Source organism: Colobus angolensis, unplaced genomic scaffold (genome assembly GCF_000951035.1).
Source record: "Colobus angolensis palliatus isolate OR3802 unplaced genomic scaffold, Cang.pa_1.0 Scaffold18, whole genome shotgun sequence".
Taxonomy (NCBI): domain Eukaryota; kingdom Metazoa; phylum Chordata; class Mammalia; order Primates; family Cercopithecidae; genus Colobus; species Colobus angolensis.
Genome location: NW_012114932.1, coordinates 11,627,794 through 11,644,851, shown reverse-complemented (window position 1 = coordinate 11,644,851; position 17,058 = coordinate 11,627,794). Strand labels below are relative to the sequence as shown.

Below are 17,058 nucleotides of genomic sequence, written 5' to 3'. Positions count from 1 at the left end.
TATATATATATATTATTAACAAATAGATTTTCTAGATTTGTGCATGCCTGCAATCTGTTTTGTCTTTAGATTTCATTTCTACATATGTTTATTTTCCCAACACAAAGGATAATTTGAGAATAAATGCTGGAAACCTCTGAGCCTCACTAGAATCCATCCCTCAAATGATTAAGATAATTGGGCAATATAATGATGATTCTCTTAAATTGGAATTCATGTGCCATTATAATTATTCTCACACATGGAGTAAATATTTCATTTGCATGCAAAAGTGATGAAGTGAAGCTCCTTGCATGACAAATTTTTGTGGCACTCTACCCCAAAACAGCCATCTTAGACATAAGTAGTTTTGAATTCTCTTACACAAAAAGTAAGAATCTTTCTTTATGAGAAAGATATGAGCACTATATGCTCAAGTTTTAAAAGCCATCTTTTACAAGGTTTCACATATAATACTTTAAGCCAAAGTGCTTCCCTGTTATATGGAATTTCTTATTTTACCAGCCTCTATGTTCACTATCAGTGGTAGACTGGAAACAAACGAAGCAGAATAAGTAGAAAAAAAGCCGGGTTAGCATAACACTGTCAGAACAGGCAGTGATGGCGTGTCACACATCGTAGTGACAGCATTAATCAAACAGATTATTAAATTTAAAAACTTATTGTATATTGATGACTTTAAGACCTTAGTATATTTGCTAATTAATAGACTTTTTAGAATCCTTGAAGATCATTATTTATTCTGAAAAAATCAAAACAAACTTCTGTAGATTATGTATGCTAGGAGGCAAATAAATACTCATATTTCATGTTTTAAAATATTCATATTGGCCAGGTGCAGTTGGCCTGTAATCCCAACACTTTGGGAGGCCAAGGCAGGTGGATCACTTGAGCCCAGGAGTTTGAGACCAGCCTGGCCAACATGGTAAAACCTCGTCTTTACTAAAAAATAACAACAATTAGCTGGGCGTGGTGGTGCATGCCTGTAGTCCCAGCTACTTGGGAGGCTGAAGCAAGAGAATAACTGGAGCCTGGCCGGCAAAGGTTGCAGTGAGCCAAGATCACCCCACTGCATTCCAGCCTGGGTGACAAAGTGACACTCTGTCTCAAAATAAAATAAAAGTATTCATACATGAGGCTGATGCTCCGGCCCTAGTGGCATGCAGCTATAAAGGCTATAGATGATATGAAGGTGTAAACATCAAGAGTTTCATCTGAGATGAGTTTTACTCACATAGCAGCTCTTGTACTCAGCTCTTGTTTGCTCATAAATCATAATTTCACATAAATTCATATGAAAATATGAATCTAAATAAATGGCTACCACTTTATTCAAAGGTAAGGGATTAGATTATCACATTTACTGATATTTGCCAGTGTGTACACAAGCTGTCCAAAAAATACCTTTTTTTCAAGAGTTAATTAAAAAAATGTATTGTGTGTTTTAAATGTTACTCTCTTTAGATTTGTCAAAGGAGAGTTATTCCCTTGAAAAAGATAGCTTGCTTACCAGACATTTTGGAGCACCTGAATTAACTTAATTGAAAATTGCAAAGGCCATATAAAAATATTACACACACACAGTTTATAGATACAAAGCAAAAGTTAAACTTTCAAAAAAGGATAACAATGATTCACTTGTGTTATTGGTGTTATATTGAAAACCTAAAAAACAGTATTAAAACTATTAGAGCAATCCCTGTGGATGTTTGAAACTCATTATTTTGAAGTACTTAATAGGAAAACTTTTGAAAAACGTTTGCATTTCCGAAGGACTTTCCACATTACATTTGCCCTTGTAAGTAAAAGAAGGACCATGAAATTTAATAAATTTAGCCCTCATGCCTCATGACAAGAAAGAACTTTCTATTACTTGGAGAAAAAGTAGTAAATGCTATACTGTCCTTTGCTCCCACTAACTCTTGCGAATAAAGTTTTCGTTGATAGCAATTAAGAATTTGATATTTCAGTCAGAAAACATACAAAGATATTTTGTGAACACAAGCTCAAATTTGTCATTAAAGATTTTAAAAATATTCTAGTTGGAAATTTTACACATATTAAAGAATTTATATATTCCATAATACTCTGTATTTGTTTTCTTATCATAATTATGTGCTGTAAAGATAATGGAATGACTTTTTTCACCGAGCTCACTCTCAACCTGTCTCTAAAACTGTCCCATTGTATATGTGTGAAAAGGATTGGTAAGCCCTGACATGGCAACTAAATTATTCTAGAAAAAAAAAAAATTGTTCCTGTATAAATTTAGAAAGGAACTATTGTGGCAAAATGATACTGAAGCAGATTTTTTTCAGATTTATGAGCAAATTTGTTATGTGTTAACCATCCTCCGTTGGAATGTATATGTAAAAACACTGTGAAACACTTACTGGTGAGACAGTTTCTCCCTACCTTCCTCCCTCCTAATGCCTTCATTAATTGAAATCTCATTCATTAATAAATACTGCTCTGTGGCTGTGGAAAAGAAATTTCTGTTAACACTGTGAAACTATTTCTATTTTCTCAATGCCTTTGAAAATAGCAATTAGTATCAATTAATATGGAAAAAAATAAAAAGTCAAAGGTATATTTAGACATGAAAATATTTTAGTGTTCTCACATAATTGTTTCTAAATATGGTATAATGTTTGCTTGAGCAAAAATTATAAACCATATGTGAATATTTGCACATTTTCATTCATTTGGTTTATGTAGTGCTATTAACTGCTAATACATTTAATATATAAGATCTGTGGTTTCTTGTTAATATTTTATAAGGGTACTATGGTTTTATGGTTAACATCATTTTGAGGTATTGCCTTTAGAGTAAAAAATTTTTTTAAAATAATTATTTCCCTGGTGATTAATTTTATGTTAATCATGTTCACACAGTTTTATGTGGGCTAGAACACAGTAACTACATCTGATATATGTAAACTATGCAATATCTCTAATAATACATTTGTTGTTTAATAGTACAATTTTTTTTGCCATAATCATTTAGTCATGTATAGGCTTAATTAATCCAGAGGATCAAGCCTGTTACTTCATTTGTCTAAGGAAGTGTATTTTCTTTTATCCTATGTTATGATATTCTGGAGTTTCTACTTGAGATTATCTGAGCATAAGCAAATTTAATGTTGGTGAAAGGAAGGTTCTCTCAGGAAAAGATCTCAAGCCAAATTTTAAAATCATTTTTGAAATAAAATTTTAATTGTTTACATGTATCTGTTAAAATAGCATAACTTTCATTAAATGTCAACGCAGTATCTTCATACTTAGGATAATTACATAAAATTATTGGTTCAATTATATTATCCAACTCTGACTAATACCAGCTTGAGGCAATTCAGTGGAAGTCACGTTTGTGAGAGATTAGGGATATTAACAACTAGACAACCATCCATTCCTTTAAGATACATCTGATAATTAGCATGTTTGACCATCATCTGTACAAAATCTTATACTTTTTTAACTTAATAAACTTTACTTCTTAGACCAGTTTTATGTCAGCAGAAATACAGAGTTTCATGTATCTCTCCCAGTACTTGGTTCCTCTGTTGGTGACATCCTGCATTAGTGTGGTATATTTGTTACAGTTGACAAATAAATAATGATGCATTATTATTAACTAACGTTTCTAGTTTGCAGTAGCGATCATTCTTTGTGTTACACAGCTCTATGGATTTTGCCAAAAACACAGTGCTGTGTATCTACCATCAGTGCATCATACAGAATAGTTTAACTCCTACACCTATATTTTAAGATAAATTTGACATCATCTCTTCTTGAAAGCCCATATATTAAAAATGATAAAACTGCTTCATATTTTGAAAAATAAAAGTTGAAAATCTTGTTCATTATGTTACTCAGAGTTCTGTACCTGCCATTCATAAGAAAAATATTATAATAACAGAAACAGGTTGACTCCAGTGGATTATGTATTTCTCCTTACAGCAGTCAGATGTCCATGATATTAGCCTTATTTTCATCATCAAAGTTTAATTTTTGAAGCTAATTTAAAATACTAAAGCATGTCCCTTGTATATCCTCTCCCTTCCACATTGTTTCTGTGTACTATTTTTATTTTAAGCCTTAAAGTCTTTCTGAAAGGCTGTGATCTAAAAAATATATAATTTATAAATTATATATATATTACTGTATACCTAAGATTCTGTAACTTAACAGTTTCCCACTTTTTTTCCTATTAACTTTTAAGTTTGTGTAAAATAAACAACTTGAGTAAGTTTTAGTGTTTGTTCCTAGAGCAGAGGTGAATCTTTTCAAATTCAAGAACATATTCATACCTGCATGTAAGTCACAGGTGAACCAGACAACAGGCAATAAACCTTAACCCGTGGATGATAAATGGAATTCACATGTTATCCATTCAAATTTGAAAGCTTTTTAATTTGTGTGACTTGCACATAATAAAATATGATTCACATGGAAGAAGCATATAATCATGAGCCAGGTACCATACATGGATTGCTTCAAAACCACAAGATCAAGTCAGGACTAATATTTTGTCAAGGAGAACTTTTTCAGTTGACTTAGTTTTATCTAAGATACTGACCCAACTGGTTAAGTGTACAAAGGGAATTATGTAATACACCACATTCCATAGAGCCTGAATAATGCCAAAAGATTTTGTGTATTGTAATATTTGAGCACATGAGAATTAGCACCTGTTTTTAAAACTCTGAAAACTGTCATAACAGATATATTAAACCAATTCATATTGGTCATAGGTTAGGGGCAGAGGTGATAGAAAAACTAATTGACTTTAAATGACTGACTTTATACATTTTCCTCCAAAGTGTTTTCTCTAGTGTCAGACTCACTTAGGTCAACCTCTTCTCATTCATAGGATGTGCAGTAAGTGACTTTTTACAAATGCATTTTTTGTGGAGGCCTCCTTCTTTCCCTCCCTGAAGCACTGTGACACCTGAATCCGAATAGTTAACAGTAGAACATTAATAGAATAAGCGCCAGTGACTATGAAATCCCCTCTTCTGTCTGTCACACCCTTATCCCACCTTTCTTTCCTTCTCTTTCTTTCTTCTCTTTTCTTCTTTCTTTCTTTTCTTTCTCTTTCTTTCTTTCTCTCTCTTTCCCTCCCTCCCTCCCTCCTTCCTTCCTTCCTTCCTTCCTTTCTCTCTTTCTTTCTTTCTCTCTCTCTCCCTCCCTCCCTCCCTCCCTCCTTTCTTTTCTTTCTTTTCAAAAAATTTCAGTAGGTTTTTGGGGGAACAGGTGGTGTGTTTGGCTACATGAATAAGTTCTTTAGTGGTGATTTCTGAGATTTGGGCGCACCCATCACCCGAGCAGTGAGCAATGTACCCAGTGTGTAGTCTTTCATTCCTCACCCTGCTCCCGCGCTTTCCCTGAGTCTCCAAAGTCCTTTGCATCATTCTTACACCTTTGCATTCTCACAGCTTAGCTACCACTTATGAGCGAGAACATAGGGTTTAGTTTTCCATTCCTGAGTTACATCACTTTGAATAATGGTCTCCAGTTCTACCCAGGTTGCTGCAGATGTCATTAGTTTGTTCCTTTTTATGGCTGAGTAGTATCCCATGGTGTGCATATAAAAAAAAAAATACATATATATATATACACACACACACATGTGTGTATATACACATTGTGTGTGTGTGCGCAAGTATCTTTTTCGTGTAATGATTTCTTTTCCTTTGGGTAGATACTCTGAAGTGGGTTTGCTGGATCAAATGGTAGATCTACTTTAAGTTCTTTAAGGAATTGCCACACTCTTTTCCATAATCATTATACTAGTTTCCATTCCCACCAACAGTGTAAAAGCGTTTTCTTTTCACCACATCCATGCCAACGTATATTAGTTTTTTATTATGACCATTCTTGCAGAGTGAGGTGGTATTACATTGTGGTTTTGATTTGCATTTCCCTGATAATTAGTGATACTGAGCATTTTTTTCATACATTTCTGTTCCATTGGTCTATATGCCTACTGTAATACCAGTACCATGCTCTTTTGGTGACTGTGGACTTACAGTATAGTTTGAAGTCAAGTAATATAATACCTCCAGATTTGTTCCTTCTGTTTAGTCTTGCTTTGGCTATGTAGGCTCTTTTTTGGTCCCACGTGAATTTTAGGATTGTTTTTTCAGGTTCTGTGAAGAATAATGGTGGCATTTTGGATGGGAATTGCATTGAATTTGTAGATTTGCTTTTAGCAGTATGGTCATTGGTCATTTTCACAATATTGATTCTACCCATCCGTGAGCATAGTATGTGCTTCCATTTGTTTGTGCCATCTGTGATTTTTTTTCAGCAGTGTTTTGTAGAGGTCTTTTGCCTCTTTGTTAAGTATATTCCTATGTTTTTTTTGTTTTGTTTTGTTTTGTAGCTATTTTAAAAGGGGTTGAGTTCTTGATTTGATTCTCAGCTTGGTCGCTGTTGGTGTATAGCAGAGCTACTGATTTGCATACATTAATTTTGTATCCTGAAACATTGCTGAATTTACCAGTTCTAGGAGCTTTGGGATGAGTTAGAGTTTTCTAGGTACACATGTCTTCAGCAAACAGTGACAATTTGACTTCCTCTTTATCAATTTGGATGGCCTTTATTTTCTCTTGTCTGATTGCTCTGACTAGGACTTCCAGTACTGTGTTGAATAGAAGTAGTGAAAGTGAGCGTCCTTGTCTTGTTCCAGTGTTCAGGGGGAATGCTTTAAACTTTTCCCCATTCAGTATAATGTTAACTGTGGGTTTGTCATAGATGGCTTTTATTACCTTAAGATATTTCCCTTCTATGCCAGTTTTGCTGAGGGCTTTAATCATAAAGGGATGCTGGATTTTTTAAGGTCATGTGTTAAGGAGCTAGAGAAACAAAAACAAACCAAACACAAACCCAGTAGAAGAAAAGAAACAACCAAGATCAGAGCACAACTATATGCAGTTGAAACCAAAAAAAACATACAAAAGATAAATGAAACAAAAAACTGGTTCTTTGAAAGATAAGTAAAATTGATAGACCATTAATGAGATTAACCAAAAAAAGAAGAGAGAATATCCAAATAAGCTCAATTAGAAACGAAACAGGAGGTATTACAACCAATACCACAGAAGGACAAAAGATCATTCAACACTACTATGAACACCTTTACATGCATAAACTGTAAAATATATAGGAGATGGATAAATTCCTGGAAGTTTACAACCCTCCTAGATTAAACCAGGAAGAAATAGAAAGTCTGAACAGACCAATAACAAACAGCAAGATTGAGGTAGTAATTTAAAAGTTACCAAGAAAAAAAAGTCAAGGACCAGAAAGATTCACAGTTGAATTTTATCAGACATTCAAATAATTAGTACCAACCCTACTGACACTATTCCACAAGATAGAGAAAGAGGGAATTCTTCCTAAATCATTCTGTGAAGCCAGTATTACCCTAACCAGGAAGGGACATAACAAAAAGAAAAAGAAAGAAAACTACAACAGACCAATATCCCTGATGAACATAGATGCAAAAATCCTCAATAAAATAATAGCTACAACAGAATACAACAGCATATCAAAAAGATAATCCACCATGATCAGGTGAGTTTCATATCAGGGATGCAAGAATGGTTTAACATCTACAAATCAATAAATGTGATACACCATATAAACAGAATTAAAAACAAAAAATAACATCATCATCTCAGACACAGAAAAAGATTTCTTTTTAATGTGCTATTTACTATGGTACTCTCAGTTTTGGCATTCTCTTCATATGCATTTTTCAGATGTTTTTGTTAATTTTATTGTTTTCTATTAAAGCCTTAGATTTCAGTGATTTGTGTCATGAGTTTAGATTATTTTGCGCTTTTGTATGGGAAGAAAAGCTGGAAATCAGACAGCCATGTGCATAGATGACTTGAAGTTTTCATCCTCATCTGTAGAACAGAAACAATGTTTCCCACCTCAGGAGTCATTTTTAAGGTTAACATATGTGACATAATCTTAAGTGTCTTTTTCAGTGCCTGGCATTCCACAAGTATTAATTCATTTTCTTCTACTACCAACAACCTAATAAAAATAATTTTTTGAATTCCCTGGGTTTTGTTTATTCATTTGTTTGTGATGCTAGATGTTACTATAGTAGGTTGTGGGTACTTCTAAGGTTCCAGTCTATTTCCTAGTTTTTGAAAAAGTTGTAAGATATTAATGGATATTTAATGAGCACTTATACTGTTCCTGTCACCGTCAAGTGTCATAAGAAACAGAAGAACCAAGACTTAACTCTCATGAAGCTAAAGTGAGTTTATAGTCTGCTTAGGGAGAGAAGATCTACTCATATGAAATTACTAGTAACCATCATTATAACTATTATTATTATAAAAATAAAGTATCAATGTGTTTTATTGAACAGGAAATACAAATAAAAATAAAAAATTTAGAGCAGTTCCAAATGAAGGCATAGGCTGAAATCTTGTGAAAGTCATCATGGTCGACTCTTCCCCCAAAATGATGGCCTGGCTCTAGAGCTTTGGTATGGAAAATGGGAGAGTGTCCCAGGTAAGATGATGAGCCTGTGGGGTGGAGCAGCACGAGGTAGGGGATGACTGTAACCTCACTCACTGGGCAGTATATGTATTAGAAAGTGGTGCAAGTAAAACTGAAGAGACCAGGTGACCCAAGAATTAAGAGAACAGTGTACTCTGGGTTAAAGATCTGACATATAATGTTACAGATTTTAAGCAGGGAGGAGAAAATCACAGCAGGGGTCTAGTCTAGCAGTGGGCATGCCATGACCAGGAACTGGGAAGACTACCCAGGAGGCTTAGTAACAGTCCAGGTGTTTATGGATGACAGTTAATAATACTAGAGTGATCACAGTTAACAAAAAAAAGTGTGCAGAAGAGTATATAATTTTTCTAATCCAGATTATGTTTTTAAGGACCATGAATCCCTCTTGTAATATAAAAAAGTACTTCTTTTTACAAAAAGATGGCAAAAGTCTCTTTTTTTTTATTTCTCAGCAGGGTTCCAAAAAACAATTTTACTTTCCATTTTTTGTCTTTAATGAAAGATGAGCAGTAGATGGCATTGTTCTGTAGAAAAGATTCCCATTTTTCACTTTTAAATCATGAGGCATGGAAGATAGAGTAATTAAATATCTTTTGAGATACTTCTACTCTAAAGACAAACATTTTGACTTCACATTATTTAGTTTGAGATACAACTTTTATTTTCACTTTGAAATGATTGAAATATGAAAGATGATATAGATGGCATTATGTGGAAAATAATATATTCAGTAGTTAAAGTATTTTATGACTTATATCAAGGATTTTATGGTTACTAAGGGAAATAAGCATGCCTGTTATTTGGCTGTGGCTGTGTGCACGTCTCAGTGAATTTATACTAATGACAGCAAAAGAACTGTCAGCAGCTCATTTGTGCAGTGGGAGGGTTCATAAACACTTTACTTAGATCCTCGAGAAAACCACAAGGTGTATTTGATTATACTTTGTAATATGTCACTATTAATTACATTCCAAAGAGTATCCTATGTAATTATAGCCGGAACATAATATCAGACGTTTACAGAAATAAAAAATCGCTTTTTATTTGATCCCTTTACTTGCTATTCCCATGGAATTTTTCTTCAGAAGAACAATTAAGGACTTTAAAGGAAATAATCTTCCTTAGAGAATATTTTTATTTTTGTTCTTAATATCTTGAATTTGTCTAGTTCTACACAAGTTCATGGTTTAATTTTTGTTTTATTACCTGTTGAGACATAAACTGTCATAGCATTTAAGAAAGCACTAGTTTTTTTTTAAGTGTGAAGTCATTGCATGTATGATAGAGATAAGACACTGAACCTCTTTGAATTCGTCTACTCTTGTCATCATTTTTTAATTTAAAATTTATTTGGGGATACACCTTTATTTTTATTTGTTTTAAAATGTTACTGCTTAATAGAAGCACTAGGAGGAATAGAAATTTGCAGATTATCTACCTGTTAATTACCATAAGGTCTTACAATTCTAGAGCATAGTAAGCATTCAACATTAATAAATGCATTGTTTTCTTCCTGTACACATTTGTTCAGAAATTATGTATTAAGACTGTGTGCCAGAAAGTATGCAGGGTATGCAAGATAACTAAGAACACTTGCCCCGAACTCCCTCTTCCAGGCAGTGTCAGACATGACTAAGAAACTGAGGTAGCAGAAACTCAAATCACACTACATGAAAACTGAGAAAAAGGGGGTTGTTCTACTTTGAGTGACTTTAGACCTGGGACTGAAGAGTGAGCGGAAGTTTGTAATAGGGTGGGAGGAAATATCAGTGAAAGATGTCAGGGTGAAAAGCAGGTGCACCTGAGGACCCAGTGTCCAGGAAGTATGAAAAGAAGGGGAAAGCTTTGGAAGAAGGAAGTGCTAGGGCACAGCAAAGAACTACCATCTGGCATTTCATAGTATGAAAATGCCTTTCATATAATAAAATAAAAATAAAACTTCTGTGTTTCATGCTACTGTATTTTTATCCTTTAACCTAAGCAGGATATAGGTTTAAGTATTAGGGGTTTATTTTTTGCCTTTTTGGTATAATTATAATAACTGATATATTTCTTATCTTTTACAGTGAAGTTTAGCAACTGCAATGGAAAAAGAAAAGTACAATATGAGAGCAGTGAGCCTGCAGATTTTAAGGTGGATGAAGATGGCATGGTGTATGCCGTGAGAAGCTTTCCACTCTCTTCTGAGCATGCCAAGTTCCTGATATATGCCCAAGACAAAGAGACCCAGGAAAAGTGGCAAGTGGCAGTGAAATTGAGCCTGAAGCCAACCTTAACTGAGGACTCAGTGAAGGTATAGTATCCAAATCTGGCTTTAGGGCTGGTTAAAAATCAGATTTACACAGTTTGAACTAAATATATGCTTTGCTTCAGATTACATTAATGGATGGCCACTATTTGAATTTTTATCAACTTCGGTCATTTTAGTAATTTTTTTTGTGTGTTTTTAATCTTTTAAGATACTTAGACTAAATATATTTTCAGCAACTAGGAATTGTGTTTTAAAGATTTGTTTATACTTTGAGATTTATAACTTAAACTAGAAGCAGTTTGTTTTAAATTTCGTAGAAGCTTTATAAGCTGTTAAATAAAACCACAAAATAAACAATTCTTTACAAGATGTCATCAGTCAGATTTATTAGATGAGAAGTACAGATTTAAAGTAGTAACAGGAAAACATTTCTGGCAGTGAGTATTGGGTTTTTGTCTTGTTCCTTAATAATCAAATTGGGGGGTATGAATTATTTATACTACCAACATGACTTTTTAGGAATGGTATACTCCCTCTGGTGGAAGCTGCTGTGAGCCAAGATAAAATAAATGAGGTACATTTCCAACAGAGTGCCATTCAGTTCAATTCAACAAATATTTATTGAGCACTTAATTTGTATAAGTCACTGTTAGGAATTTCAAATAAAATACAGTAACTTCAGTAAAGTTTTGATAATATTTTCTGAATATTTTAGTTTTTTGAGTTAATTCAAAACAAATATGATGGGACACACCCATATATTCTGAAGTCCATGAACTATGGAACTATGACCACTACATTATTTTATACTTATTGTACTGTGAGAGATAGAAACACACACATTCATTTTGGGTATTTTGTTGTAAATGTGATATACATACCCACCATCAAACATGAATCAAGATATCAGAGGAAAATTTATCATTTTTCTCTTATTTCAGTGTTGTGGTTTTATTATGTGAAATTTACTTTGTTAATCTATTAACTGTTGAGGGAAGTCATGTCATTTGGGTAATATAAAGTGAAAACCCAGTAACTAATGGAGTGAAAAGATGCTGTTGTTGTCGATTTGCTGTGTTCCAGCAAACTAGCTTGGATATTTGCACTGAAGCAGCAAGGGCTAATGGCTAAAATGTCTACAGATAGAGGAAGAAACAGAAGAAAATGTTGACATCCAGCAGAGATTAATACCTAATGTGCAAAGTGGGTCATCTACAGCATCCATCATGGCTGACATAGGTTTAGAATAATTACAACATTAATTCTGTGGGATTTAATAGGGTCATAAATATTTGAGACATTCCTTAGCAGTATGTATTAAACTTCTCTTGGAATTCAAATTATATTTTAGCACATCAAGATCTAAATTTAATGTACAGTAGCACATTACCTGAACTGTGGTTTAAACTAATGAGAAATATATAAAAGGGTACTATTAAATTTTGCTCAATATTAACTGCTATCTAAGAAGGTTTATAGAAACTGCAAATAGTTTACACAGCTGTGCCATATAATAAATTGTTTAGAATTCAGTTTTTCAGATACACAGTATAACCCAAAAATTTTATGGTGTTTTCTGTTATTTTAATAGGGGGCCAGGGAAAAAGGCCTCCAGAGTTATTTTTTGTTCATAATAAACTGTGATTCCTATGCTTTCAGGTATTCAGTAATATTGATGTACTTTCAGAAAATGTTTTTCCTAGTACTCAGGCATGTCTTGTTGTATTTTAATGTAAAGGAGCCACCAGAAGTTGAAGAAATCGTATTCCCAAGACAATTCAGTAAGCACAGTGGCCACCTACAAAGGCAGAAGAGAGACTGGGTCATCCCTCCAATCAACTTGCCAGAAAACTCCAGGGGACCTTTTCCTCAAGAGCTTGTCAGGGTAAGGTGGCACCATTTTAACTGTTTTCATAGCACAAGACAAATGTATGTTAAAAATATTCTATTTTTTTTTTTACAAAGTAGAATTTATGACATGTATATACTAAAAGTGTTTTTCTATATAGATAGAATTTGTGTAGTGTTGTAGAAAGCCTCTTGTCATTTTCTTTGTTACCTTTTGGATTATTTATAAGTAGAGCTCTCTTGTAGGTCCTGCACACTGTGGATTAGAAAGCTTTTTCAGTTTGTGACTACACAAGCCCTGAAGCCAACACATATTCCCAACCATACCATTTCCACTCTCACAACACACATACCCCTAAACTTCCCTGTCTGAAAGCTGAGCTCTCTGTGATGATCTTTGCCCTCTACAGATGGTTTTTGGGCCACAGAAAAAATAAAGGGCAATCATTGTTAAAAATGCCAGCACCAAATGCATTTGAGAGTTTTTTTTAAAGAAAAGAGTGACCTCTGATACCATTAACAGAATCCCCAGGGCTGTGTAAAATCATAGGCTTTCAAATCTGAGGAGTAAGTTTTGTTTGTTTTATTTTGTTTTTATTTACTCTAGGTATATACCATCAGCTACATAAAAAAAAAAAATGCTGATATTTTTGCATTTTAGTAAACATGACAACCCATTATTTATTACAAAAGTGTAGTAAGACAAGTCTGTTGTATTCCCATTTATTACAATATAAATGTTTCTGTATATGATTATTTTAGCATTCTAACATATACTTACTGAAAGCCTTTTTTTAAAAATAAGCCACTTATTTATGTTGCATATTCTGTCCTAATGTACATTATAATTCACTTTAACAATGAATGTAACTCTGAAATAAAGATACTCTCTCTTTTTCTACTTTAATGAAGTTTTAGAGAAAAGAGCATTTTGCTTTAACTTAAAAAAAAAAAAAAAAAAAGGCCGGATGTGGTGGCTTACGCCTGTAATCCCAGCACTTTGGGAGGCCAAGGTAGGCAGATCACAAAGTCAGGAGATCGAGACCATCCTGACTAACATGGTGAAACCCCGTCTCTACTAAAAATACAAAAAAACTAGCCGGGCGTGGTGGCGGGCTTCTGTAGTCCCAGCTACTGGCTGAGGCAGGAGAATGGCGTGAACCCGGGAGGCGGAGCTTGCAGTGAGCCCAGATTGCGCCACTGCACTCCAGCCTGGGAGACAGAGGGTGACTCCTTCTCAAAAAACAAAAACAACAAAAACTAGATTTTATTGATGGATTAAGTATAAGTAACTAATACATAAGGATCTCTTATTTTTTTCTCTGTACCTGCCTCCCTCCGCCCCCTTCCGTAGCCTATTCTGTCTCCTGTGACTGCTTATACATTGACTTAATTTTCTTGAGAGTAGTTGTATTTGGAGAAGGCAGTGAGCCTATAAGTGATATAATGTTTGCGAGCACAAAAATATATCTTAAAGTGCTTTCTTTTGTGCTTTATTATTAATGAAAATTTCAGGTGTCACTTTAAAATGATATGGAAAGCTTTGGTGCTATGAACAGTGTTAGTACAATGCAAGTACAGAAATCCGACATTCAGGCTCAGCCATAACTGTATTAGAGTTCCATTTGAGGATATTTCACACTATGGATAGACAATTAATTCTTGTTACTGATGCAAAAAGGTAAACAATGTTTATTTTAATGAAATTGGACAGCTGTGACTATGTTAAATCGTCTAACCTAGAAACTCCCAGGACAGAGTTTGATTGTTTAAAAACTGACGCTTGTAGATTTGGAACTTTTGCACTGCCCCTAGTGAGTCTTCTTTTAGATGTTAATGTTGCCTCCAGTCTTTCTGGTGATAGATGACATCTCTTTTGAAGCCTATCACCAAGAAGCAGAGGAAGAACAGGCACTAGGAGAGTTTCAGTGATTTTCTGGGAAGAGATGGTATAAGTTTGTAGCTGAAAAAGGGCATGGAGTGTGATGTGCCCCATCTCTGATAATGAGCTCATTTAGTCTCTCACTTAATGTGATTGTTTTCTTGATCCTCAGATCAGGTCTGATAGAGATAAAAACCTTTCACTGCGGTACAGTGTAACTGGGCCAGGAGCTGACCAGCCTCCAACTGGTATCTTCATTATCAACCCCATCTCGGGTCAGCTGTCAGTGACGAAGCCCCTGGATCGCGAGCAGATAGCCCGGTTTCATGTAAGTTTCCAACCAGCTGATAATTCTGTGTATTAACACTTCTAAATGTCTGCAGAGTTTACCATTGCCTCTTATATCAGTCTGAAAGCCTCAATATTGAGAGTTTTAAGAATTGCATCTGTAGTCTTTTGGTTAATTTTAATAATTTTATTGTTTTTGTAGAATTGATAAACGCCCTGATAGAAAAACAAATAGATAAATGCCACAACAAAGAAAGAAGGAAGTGAAATTGCCTAAAATCTCATTACTCTTTACATATTGATCCTTGCCTCCAGATATGTGGTTAAGAACCTGTAAGAACAAATTTATATGAATGGAGTCAAATCTGTTACATGTAAAATATATAGATATCATAGCATTGTTAATGAATGCATAATATTCTAATCAAAGTGAATCCCCTGTTCCTTTCTTATGTTGAATTTTCTTTGGGATTTTTTTACTCTTCTTGCTAAGAACCTTTTATCTAATTAGGAATATTAGTGCTTGGTTTGTCCTTCATTTTCTCCTTATGTTTATTTCTAACATTGTGAATAATTTTCCCGTAGTAGAACATCGTTTTTACACTGTAAAATTCATTTTAAAAAAATTTTCATACATTCTGGCTTTCCAGAGATGTTGATAAAGGCCTTCCCTACTCCAGGATGCCAGTCTCCCTATTTTACTCCAGGATACCAGTCTCCCCAGTTCCCCAATTTTTTGTTGTGTTTACTTTTTACATGTGAATTTTTAACCTCTGCGAAATTATTTTAATAAAAGGAGAGACCCACTTTGTTTTTCCTTTATGACTAGCTACTTGTCCCAACAGCATATATTGAATTAGTTTCCCCATTAGATCCATCATCTACACTTACTTAATCACTAAAACTTTCATCCCACATGTGCATGGATGTGTTTCCAGACTCTTATTTTGCCCACTCATCCACTTGTTAAATTCTTGTATTTTTACTGACTTTTAAAATTACTGATGTTTTTTCCTTTCTTTTTTTTTTTTTAATTATACTTTAAGTTCTAGGGTACATGTGCACAACATGCAGGTTTGTTACATATGTATACATGTGCCATGTTGGTGTGCTGCACCCATCAACTCATCATTTACATTAGGTATTTTTCCTAATGCTATCCCTCCCCCAACCCCAGGACAGGCCCCGGTGTGTTATGTTCCCCACCCTGTGTCCAAGTGTTCTCACTGTTCAGTTCCCACCTATGAGTGAGAACAATTATTGAAGTTTTTAAACTTCAATAGATTCACCTAGATCAGACAGACAAATAAGTATATGAAAAATTTAAAATGTCTTATGCACTGACTATTGCTCTATACTCTCTCTTCCCAGAGACCTTGATTTCTTCATCATTCCATTTTTTAAAATCATTGAAGGAATAGGTTATTCTAATGCTTTCCATATTGTTCTGAAACGTAGGAAAAGAAGTAAAACTTCCAAACGTCTCACAAAGACAACATAGCATTAACAAGGAAACGTATTTTTAAATAGCACAAAATAGACCAGCCACTACTTAGACTAGTCTCTAATTTATGAATATAAATAAGATCAATTTAAAATTCTTAAGGATCTCTTCCTATAGGAATTCTCGCTATCTGAATTCCTGTGGTTAAAACTCAGGAAATGAGTATATTCAGGTCAAATTTGGGTTAAATTATTGCTAAGTGCTTGCTACTTGCCCATTAAAAGAGCAATACCAGCTGGGTGTGATGGCTCACACCCGGAATCCTAGCAATTTGGGAGGCCGAGGCGGGTGGCTCACTTGAGGTCAGGAGTTCCAGACCAGCCTGGCCAACATGATGAAACCCTGTCTTTACTAAAAATAAAAAATAAAATTATCCTTATGTGGTGGCGCACGCCTGTAATCCCAGCTACTCAAGAGGCTGAGGTGGGAGAATCACTGGAACCTGGGAGGCAGAGGTTGCAGTTAAGCCGAGATCATGCCAGTGCACTCTTACCCTCCTGCCTAGGTGACAAAGCAAGACTGCATCTCACACACACACAAAAAAAGCAACACCCATAACAGAGTAGAATTAATTATACAAATGAAAGTATTAAGGTTTAGTATTCAGATTCAGTATTTAATATAAGTATAATTAAGTTTTAGTATTAAGAATATTAATGTAATATATTAAATAAGCCAAGGGGAAAAAAAAGAATTATCTTTATAAGTATTGAATGGCAGTATTAAAATTTA

The 17,058-nt window shown here is 34.3% G+C and overlaps 1 protein-coding gene across 1 annotated transcript in view; it reads left to right on the top strand.

The window, feature by feature from the left end:
• The window catches only part of CDH2 (cadherin 2, type 1, N-cadherin (neuronal)), an 86,518-nt gene that overhangs the window by 13,077 nt on the left and 56,383 nt on the right, over window positions 1–17,058 (top strand). The window contains exons 2-4 of the mRNA XM_011939297.1: window positions 10,620–10,846; window positions 12,543–12,689; window positions 14,707–14,862. Coding sequence (XP_011794687.1) covers window positions 10,620–10,846; window positions 12,543–12,689; window positions 14,707–14,862 — 530 coding nt within the window. The remainder of the gene's footprint in view (window positions 1–10,619; window positions 10,847–12,542; window positions 12,690–14,706; window positions 14,863–17,058) is intronic.